Raw genomic sequence first — 10,597 nt, forward strand, 5'->3', positions numbered from 1 at the left:
AAGAGCGTTTGTTTGCGAGCTTCATTCGATCTTAGACATATCTTGATCAAGAAAAAGATCGCTTAAAATGCTACTTTATAAACTAAATTCTTGCTTTAATCAAATCACTCAGTTATTGCTTGATTCATTAGTTCGCTTTGATACATGTAAAAACTCGATCGTTGCCAACTTTATGCGATGAAAACACCGTACTTTCAGCAGGGGTTGTGTTTTCTTTAATAACTAATTACATATATTATTTCGATTCGCTACATTTTGTTCAGATCGGTCTGTTTTAGAGATTACCAAAGAAGATACAAATTGACTGTAGGATTGATGTAAAATTGCATGATTAAGACAAAAACAAGTTGTAACAAACTTGAATTACAGACACAAGTTTATTCTCAATTAAAGAAATAATGAATCAAAATTAATACACTTTGTGTACAGAACGTTCAACATAGTCACACAGTAAATTTATTTAAAATCTTTTAGTACACAAACAAGCGAGTTGATTTCATGTATGTCTCTATGGTGTTTCTTTTTCATCCGTTAGTAAGTATACGGAGCAAATTGATATAATGATTGTACTTGTTCTTGTTTTATTTTCTAAATGCATATAAAATTGTTATCACATTCATAAAAAATGCAAAACAATGAAGTGACTATTTATTGAGAGTTTAAATGTACGCAGTGTAGTCTTTTTCTCAATACAGTTCACTTACAACTATTACATGTGAACCAAAAACTGTGTGTAAGATCGTCAATCGAGACGCATATATAATTCGATATGCACAAGCTCTCACAGTGCACATGCACTTTAAGCTGGGTTTCAGTCATAAGTGAAAATGTGAATAATTAAATTTAGCGTGTGTATTTTCAAATCAAACAAGTGAAAAAGCCTAACAATATTAATACAATCAAGATTTCGACAGCTAAAAACGAAAACAGATATTATTTGATTACGTTTAAAAAGCTGCATCATAACAGGGGTAAAAATCTACAGCTCATTTAGTCTGCAATTATAGATGTATGCAAATATTCATAAGATTCGATTCTAAAATCTTCTAAACATCATTTTTGTCTCGGTCATTGAAGCACGTTGTTTGAAATTGTGATAAATGATCCCAGCATATGCACAAGAGGTGTCCACTGTTCCAGGCGTTACATATCGACCATTCAAATTCACAAATGCACAATCATGATACCACCATCCACCATGGCATTTAATGGCACAGTCGTGATCGTCGTCGTGGTCGTATGTGGAGAAACTATTACCATTGTGATAGAATAAACCATAACGACCATCCCCTATAAAAAGAGTTGAGAGTGTTAAAAAACTAATAACACATATAAATAAACAATTGTGTACATAAAGTGTATTTTATTTATCAGTTAATTGCTTGAAATGTATACACGTTAAATTAATGTACAAGTTCATCATAACATCTACTTTATATCCGAAATTTATGTAAATCAATGGAAGGTATTCGACTAACCAGCAGTTTCATTTCCCTCGTTTACATGCAGCATATAGTCTGGTGCTGTCAACAGTCGGAAGTTAGGAAACACTTCATACTCAGTGGATCCGTCTGCCGCCATCAAGTCGACCCGAAGCTCGGTCTGTGCTTTGGAGGTCATGGTATGTATGTACTTCAAACCTGATCAAAGTTATATATTCTTTTCAATTGCATAGTGTAAGAATACTTATTCTGAATACTTGTGAAACTGAATCCAGTTTTTTCTTAATGGAAATACTGCGAAGTATCGGGTCATTACTTATTTAACAATTGGACATATGCTTTTATTATCGCGATCGACATAGATTGTAAGCGTAATATATACATTACACATATTTGTCATACCATTAGTGTTAATTGTATTGTGGAGCAGTACTATGAGTCCACACAATGCATGCTTGCATAATGTAGAATAACAACTTCGATTTATGAAATTGTTCGTGAGAAACGTCCTATATTATAGGTCTTAAATAATATGTGAACACAATATATAAAATATGAAAGCAGTAAATACATTATTGTGAACTTTGAATTAATAATATAGCAACACATATGAACAAAGTATTGTATTCAGACAGAATACTATGCACATAATTTGTTTCACAAAGTGATCTCATAGTTTCGCAAATCAAAGTAACAAAAACATGTAAGTAGATATACACAACATAATATCAATTTAATTATTAGTTTAAAACTCTGTGAATTGGGCATTCAGCTATTATTGAGTCGAAAATGATGTTTTTGGCGTTGCTACCTTAGACCACGTATATCCTAACCGTCATGCGTTTATTATGCAGATTGACAAGTGAACACAAATACACTTTTTGTCATTGTATAAGAAAGTCAAACTGAAATTGAACTTTAAGTTAACGGAAAGTCGCAAATTCAAACACATGTATACAAGACTAAGATAAAAAAGAGACGCACATTGAATAATAATACTGGTATTGTATACAGCGAAATGCGAACCCAGATCTCGTAAAGAATATCCGACAAGATACCGCAGCATCATTCAGGCGTAAATAAAAAAAATGTTTTGAAAGCTATATTAGCGAAAGGCATACATACCTAGTGATACATTTCGTTACAAACTTATTTCTTTATCAATTTCAGTTGACGATTATTCATAAACGAACCGATAGTATTTTCTTGGGTAATCACAAGTTTAGTTCATTTATATTAAAGCAATGCATATCTTCATTTGTATCTTTATTCTGAAAATTTCATTTTACCAGATTGTTAAAAGAGCAACTCTAAATGGTTTAAGGTATTGCATAGGTAAATAGTGTTATCTTATTTCACAGCGGAACTTATGATAGTCGATATATTATGAAAATGCCACATGCCTAATAGTAGAAATAGATATGAGTTCATGGGCTAAACAAAAACCTACATCCACAACATGTATTTATCATTTTACCACGGCGCGCACAAACTTGCAGATAAAATCAGTCAAATATATTTCGTTAGTACTTATAGGCAGAGAAAACATATTCTTAGCAAGCACTGAAAGACAATTACGAGTGTCGATTTACAAACATCCATAGTGAAAATGGTTTAATGCCACTCTTACAGCGAATTAGTTTGATTAAAGCCCCGTTGATAAAATTTCTGCTATAAACCACGGAACGAAATGATGTTATTTTTTTCAACAAAATGAGTTCATAAATCCAGCGAAATTATCCAGTTAAATTAATTTTGTTTACATAAAAAGGTTTACTGAATAAAAAGTGGGATATAAAGAATAATAGATAGGTAATAATTATAGATAAGGTTTATCATGCTCGGCACGAAAAAGAAAAAGCACTCGCCAAGGTCGCAAACCTGATCTATTATCAACACTAACCTATTATTCTCTATTTTATCAGAACAGACAGGCTCAAACTATAATGCAATCAAACACAGTGATCGATCAGCTAATACCTACATTATTCTAGTACAGTATATTTATTACTATATTTAGAATATTTCTTATAGAAATTCCTAGCAAACATATTTCTATATTTAGAATATTTCTTACAGAAATTTCTTTAAGCAAACAGCGCACACCCTGATGAGAGGCCGCATCATGCGGCGTCTCATCTGGGTCTAAGCTGTTTGCCAAGGCCTTTTTTCTAGACGCTAGGCATAAATGGGTTAACAAAATCGATATAATTAAAAGTAAGTTCAAAGATATGATCGAACAATACTTGAAATGTAGTATGTGTTGTCGAATAACCCACAGCCTAAAGTGTATATGCATGTTATCCAATCACTCAAGATTTCTCCTCGTAAGTTGAACATAACGTATCTACGTTGTTCTGACCTCATGGCATACACGTATTATGACGGTATTATCAAATCCGGATAACTATATAATATAACTGCTTTTAAAGGATTCCAACAAATCATCTTGACGCCAGAACATATTACCAAGCCAGTGTTCTCCGTGAACGTCGCCGAAGCCATTCTCATATGAGAAGAAGTTTTGGTAGAAATCAACAGATCCATTCACACGACGTTGAAACACCTGTTAATAGATTATTATGTTTACTATCAATACAAGTATCGTTATGAATTTTTTAAAGCAATTTTTACTAAATGAGATTTCACCTTTTTTATTAAAATATGTATCTTTCTTAAATTGTATATCATTACATCATTAGTATTATCATAAATATATATATATTAGTTTTTAATAATAATAATAATAAAAATAATAATAATAATTTTCTATTATTATTATTATTATTATTTGTAGTAGTAGTAGTAGTATTTTTTTATTTTTGGTTATTTTTTTATATTATTTTCACTATTTTTATAAGTATAATTATTATAATACTTTTGAGTAGTAGTATTAGTATCATTATTATTATTATTTTTATATATTTATTTTATTATTATTTTCACTTTTTTTATAAATATAATTATTATAATACTTTTGAGTATTTTAAGTATTATTATTATTATTATTATTATTATTATTATTATCATTATTATCATTTTTACGATAATATACTAAATAGTTTCCCTATATAATTCAATGTAAAAGCGACATCTGTAAGCAAATATAAATGCAACATTTTTTTCATAGATACCCCCATAACCATACCTTTTCTTAAAGGTCATTATAAGCCGAATTTATTTGCGCAATAACAAAGATATGTCATGTACGAACCAAGAAAGAACTTGACAACAGTTAAAATCGACTGTTTTTGCAACTTTTATTCAGGCCATTTTCTATTGGAATGCAACCTTTTTCAGTGCAAAAATTTACTATAGTCTCTAAGTTTATCATATTTCAGGGATTTAATAGTTAACACATATTCATGCATTACCACTATCTCCAAAAGATAAAATTATAAAAAGTATGTTATTATTATTATTATTATTATCAAAATAATCATTATCCTCATTTTTATCATTATAGTTACTAAATTATGGGTTACGACTTATAATGTTTGAAGCTCTATAACTAATCTTATTTAGGAAGCAGTTCTATCAACTCATCTGGTCTTGTCGTTAAGCAGATTTTATCATTTCTTGTATATAAACGATTGTATTTAATTTATGGTTTTAAGCGTCAGTTGCAGCTAAGATGTTAATTGTGCGAATGATACAAACATTGGGAAACAGTCGGCATTTGTTTTCAACTCATTCTTTTCAATAATATCAAATCGTTGTCGTCTTAATAAGAGAATGGCCATCTTTCGTAAGTCTAAAAGCGATTTAATCGTGTTCGGAGATTGTTTCAGACATGTTATATTTACTCTTCTAAAATAACTCTAGGATGTGTCCATAAAACGCGCTTCAGGTAAAATATGTTCTGTAATTCGTACCGTCCATCCCCCTCCGTCCGTTGCCATGTCACAGTACACTTCAATGTCCCGAACCATGCCTGCAGGTCGAACGCTGTACACGCCACTGACACGTGTTATGGCCCTTAACTCCAAGCAATCTCCAGGTACAGTCAATTCTAAATGTTAAACTGCATTATAATTATGTTTTCATTGAACAAATTATTATTATTGATAAAACTATAAATACAATAAATAATAATAATAATAATAATAATAATAATAATTAATAATAATAATAATAATAATAATAATAATAATAATAATAATAATTAATAATAATAATAATAATAATAATAATTATAATAATAATAATTGATAATAATAATAATAATAATAATAATAATAATAATAATAATAATAATAATTAATAATAATAATAATAATAATAATAATAATAATAATAATAATAATAATAATAATAAGCAGTAATAATAATAAGCAGTAATAATAATAAGCAGTAGTAATAGTACTGGTAGTAGTAGCAGTAGTAGTAGTAGTTGAAGTTGTAGAAGTAGTTGTAGTAGAAGTAGTACTAGTATGGGCACTAGTAGTGGAAGTAGAATTATCACAATTCTTCCCGGTCCATCCATTCTCACACTGACACACGTAGTGGATGCCTCTTTCGAAACATTTGGCATGGGAACATGGGCCTCTGTCGCAAGCGTATTGATCTAAAAAACGCATAAACAGAAGTTGTAATAAAGTTACACTATTAACATGCGGAAGCTCAATTATATAACGAAAATTGTATAATAAACATATTTTAAACGAAACAAATATTCCGCATTGAAAAAAACTTCGAGTGCGTCGAGCTTTGTGATGATGAGCAAATAATCACAGTCAATTGACATCATATTTGTTCAGTCTTGACGTTAGCTCGTTTCGCTATTTGAAAATAAAGCACTAGGTTCAAACACAAATGTACTATTTTCAATAAGTAAGATAATCCTGCATAGCGAGAGAACATAAACGATTCGTGGGATCAGGGTCGATAACAGTGTCGTAAGTGCATACAAGAGTATCTTCAGCTGCAACAGCACGACAAAGAACTCTTAATATACTATCCGGTATTTAATCCTTGGCAAGGATACATATCGCAAAACATTAGACGCTTACCTCGAATTATATTGTCATATAGTTTTAATATTATATAATATGTATACTGCCCAATCTGTTTTCTTTGAATATAAAGAAACCCAAATGTACATGCACTTGGGAAGATCTCCTTATCTTATATAAATGATAACATAACCATGTCATATAACTTAATTTTTAAGGAACGGAATTGTGTAACCGTGTTGTATTGTCTGAGACATATATGCGTTCGACCTAACACCACTTGCAGTATGCATCTGTATTCAATAGCGTTAAATATAAGTTTTGATTTAAATTTTACTTGATAAGGTTGAGCTATGTGTTGGCGTCACTGCTGCCGTCGTCAATGCGGTACTGGAAGCGCTGCTGACTTTTCCATGATTACACACGTTAGAGTCACAACACTGTATCTGCAAGTCGTTCCCTAGCACAATATGTGAAACATACAAGTTTTGTTGTTTATTTAATTGGTTTTACTTTAATGCATCTATTAAATAAATTGATGCATCGCAACAGACCCTTTTCTGACAAACAAAACTAAGTAACTTGTATTACAATAGATAAAGTAGTATTCACTAGTACTGTTTTGTTACCAAACAAACAAATGAAATCATTCAATAATTAAGCATTCACCGTAGTTACTTTAAGATTTTTAACGTATACAAGTGTGAACCTATTTTACCCAAAATAGTAATTTTTCGTGACTCTAAATGTTTGTATAATGCATTCAAAACGCTACTTTACCATAATTCTTCCTTGTTCCGTTTATCTAGTGTCAAGTCAATCATGCGTTTGTTCAACCGGGTTAAGGTCATAACTCCTGGCAGACAAATGCTTTAAACCAGTTTGTCATTACCTTTGCGTAATTGTGTAGCTAACTGCACATACCGGAAAAATACAATTGTTTTTTCCCAACAGCTTAGAGTAAAGCATTTATAAAAAAATGTATACTATACAGCGGGATATTAAACAAGGAAGTTATATAATTCTTTTAAGCAATGGGTGCTATCCAGAATGCATAGCGTTATCCGTTCATTAATGTTAACGTATTCTATATGTTCTAACCCCTTTGTTTTTGTCTCTAATGTTTAGGCACCTGTGTTGGTTGAATATTTGTTGTATCTAATTTTTCAGAATCGAACAACATATATTATTTGCAAGTGTCCGAAAACTTAGAGTAATAATGGTAAGTGATAAATATAAAAATGTAAACTACTTAAGGGTTGTATTTTTAACGTTTTTCGCGACCTGTATGATTTGAAAAAGGATTCGGAATGTATACGCTTTCCTGAGTATGTTCATTTTTCTTTTTAAAAACTAAACCTATATGTCAAAGCTCAGTTGTGAAACTTAAAATTGGTGTTTCAACAAATTGCTCAGTAACAAATTGTAGTTTGAATAGTCCAAAGATGTGCTGTATGTTTTCATAATGTTGGAGTTGCAAATCTTACCTGTAATAACTGTGTTGTCATATCTCTTCCTTCCAATTAAGGTTAGACTTTGAGCGTGTCTATCACAATGCTTGAAGGAACCGAAACTAGATCAAGTTATTAATATAGTGTAAACTGCAAATACCTCGGATTAAAACATAACGAAACAAATAAACTCCCACTTTTTTCGCAAAATGATTATTTAATTTAAAATTCAGTTTTGGTAACAAAGCTTCTTTTAAGTAATTTGATCAATGAAACCCATTGGAACTTTCTTAATAACGATGTCATAATATATTTTTCATAATTTGCTCAATGTGTTCGTAGTTTAATATAATATTAAAAGCTGCAGACGTTGTATAAATATTGTATCTATTTGTTAAATAGAACAAAGTTTAGATAAAACTAATTTATATGCATTAAATCGAACAGAAACATCATATAAACTACCGTATATATATGCCGCATATACATATTTATTTTAATACTTACTGTTTTGTGCAAACATCCTGATTTGTATAGCGTAGCGTGAGTTAGCGAACTAAGGGTTTTCTCAAGTTGACATACCTGAATATAGTACAAAGTAATGCACAATTATTGTGTTTAAATATATAATGAAAATATTAATATAGTATCCATGTCGATATATTATTATGTTAAAATAGAAAAATATAATCAATTGCACATGAAGTGAATGATTAAAGATCACAAACAATAACTAAAGATATTTTTATTTGCGAAGTCCACTAAAATATATTGCATACATATGTCTTCTTGTTGAAAGCCAATATCGGAATCTGGCCCAGTGTTAAATGGGCAAAGAATGCTGATATATAAGGCGAATAACGAGTTTAATCCTTGATAAAATACGATAACCCATTATAACCATAACATCATTTGGTGTTCTATACATATGCGTTAATTAATGCGAACATTTATTTTGAAACAAACTTGTTTGTGACAAACACCAATGATAACAACGAAGCAATATTAAATGATTCATACATCATCCCGTCCACAGAGCGCTATCGTGTTACACGAGCTCGGCGTGCTGGCCTGATCACACTTGAAACACACAGGTCCAACAGAGGGCAGTCCTTTGATGGAGGTGGTATAATATGTAGTTTGATATCAGGATAAAGAGCAAATTGCAAATTCCGGTATATGCGTTATTTATAAAACGTATAAAGTCAAATTAACAATGATAGCCGTGTGTATTATTCTGATAATCAAAACAATGTTAAACGATGCAGCTGGTATTCAGTCATTCAATAGTAGCAACCAAGACAATTGAGTGCATTTCATAAATTAAATAATAAGCAGTTAATACAAAATGTCAATGACACAATAAATTGAGGTGATATGAATACCAGTTTGTCCACAGAGGGCAGCGTTACAAAGGTTTCCTTGACAACACTGGGCGCATAGCAACGTGTTACCGTTGGATCGGTTCACAACCTCACGTTTGCCGAAAGAGCCACACAGCTTATGAAAACGTAAATAGAACATATCTACTATAATATTTCATCAAACGTGCTTATATTTAATGCATACTAGTTGTGTCTTAACATTATACAACATAGTATTAACCACGTTTAAGTACATGTTCTATATTACAAAGAATATAGAATTTAGCACCCCCTGGGTGCAACAATGTACCATGCGACATTTAAATTAGAAGGCACAAAGTACATGTTTGCACCAATGGGACGATATGATACTTGAACTGCATACTATTAGTAATAATAAAATATAAAGGAACTGAAAATCCGCTGACGTTCCCAGGACATACTTTTTATTAACAGCCGCAAGTATGCAATCAAAAATGTATTCATACAACAATTATCATTAAAAAAAACGTTAATCTATGTAACACAGATTTAAAATAATAATTGATTTACTCTTTACTTACTTGTCTATCCCGACACCCCATATTGAAAACGATGTCCCCATTTGGATTATCGAATTTGTCAGCATAACAACTCTGAAGTTTTAAAACACATTAATGCAATACGCAATTAATATTCTATTATATAAGGCTTAATATAAGCTAATTAAATTAGTTTTCAATTACAAATTCAAGTGTATGGTTGGATGGTTTTTAATTGACTTACGTAAAGCAACAAGAAAGAACTGTAAAGAAAGAATGTGTTGTTATTTTAAAACAAAAACTGGGCTCTTACACACAGGGCATCATAATACTCCATTATATAAAGGTTAATATAAGCAATTCAAATGAGTTTTCAATTTGAAATTCAAGTGTATGGTTGAATGGTTTTTTATTGACTTACGTAAAGCAACAATAAAGAACTGTTAAGAAAGAATGTGTTGTTATTTTAAAACAAAAACTATGCTCTTACACATCATTATCCTCCTTAATTTTTCTAAACGCATGACAAACATATGCAGTCCATGTAACATGTTGTACTGTATTAGATATTTATAATAATAATAAAACATGGTGATTGGACATTAATTATCAGTCAATATTAGTGGGGTAACAAAACGATTGGCGTCTTTAAAAAACATTACCTCATATGATTCGCAGTTCACAGTATAGAGACATTCTCGTGTCAAAGGTGAATTTGTACAAGATAGACAGATATCCCCACCTGAAAATAACACAATCTTGTAATATATGAAGCTCAGATCTATATTTACAGAACAAGCAACAGCAATACACATATCTTAAGCATACTTATTATACTAACATTTATTTTATTTACACATTCAC

The 10,597-nt window shown here is 30.7% G+C and overlaps 1 protein-coding gene across 1 annotated transcript; it reads right to left on the reverse strand.

Moving 5' to 3' along the window:
- Positions 1 to 664: 664 nt before the first annotated feature.
- LOC127848355 (fibrinogen alpha-2 chain-like) lies at positions 665 to 9,598 on the reverse strand. The gene is made up of 10 exons (XM_052380779.1): positions 9,234 to 9,598; positions 8,869 to 8,960; positions 8,356 to 8,430; positions 7,885 to 7,954; positions 6,735 to 6,857; positions 5,809 to 6,009; positions 5,318 to 5,454; positions 3,912 to 4,008; positions 1,479 to 1,640; positions 665 to 1,290 (listed from the first exon to the last, which is right to left on the reverse strand). The coding sequence occupies exons 1-10, from the start codon at positions 9,370 to 9,372 to the stop codon at positions 1,037 to 1,039; spliced, it is 1,350 nt and encodes a 449-aa protein (XP_052236739.1). The 5' UTR covers positions 9,373 to 9,598; the 3' UTR covers positions 665 to 1,036.
- Between the last annotated feature and the right edge of the window lie 999 nt (positions 9,599 to 10,597).

Source organism: Dreissena polymorpha, chromosome 10 (assembly GCF_020536995.1).
Source record: "Dreissena polymorpha isolate Duluth1 chromosome 10, UMN_Dpol_1.0, whole genome shotgun sequence".
NCBI classification, from domain to species: domain Eukaryota; kingdom Metazoa; phylum Mollusca; class Bivalvia; order Myida; family Dreissenidae; genus Dreissena; species Dreissena polymorpha.

What these genes read in the sequence shown, in the direction of transcription:
- LOC127848355 (XM_052380779.1), bottom strand. Translation starts at nt 9,372, where the DNA reads ATGTTCTATTTACGTTTTCATAAGCTGTGTGGCTCTTTCGGCAAACGT. An exon ending in TGACAACACAGTTATTACAG is followed by an intron (nt 6,858 to 7,884) that starts GTAAGATTTGCA and finishes ATATTGTGCTAG; the next exon opens with GGAACGACTTGCAGATACAG. An exon ending in TCACGGAGAACACTGGCTTG is followed by an intron (nt 1,641 to 3,911) that starts GTAATATGTTCT and finishes AACTTTGATCAG; the next exon opens with GTTTGAAGTACATACATACC.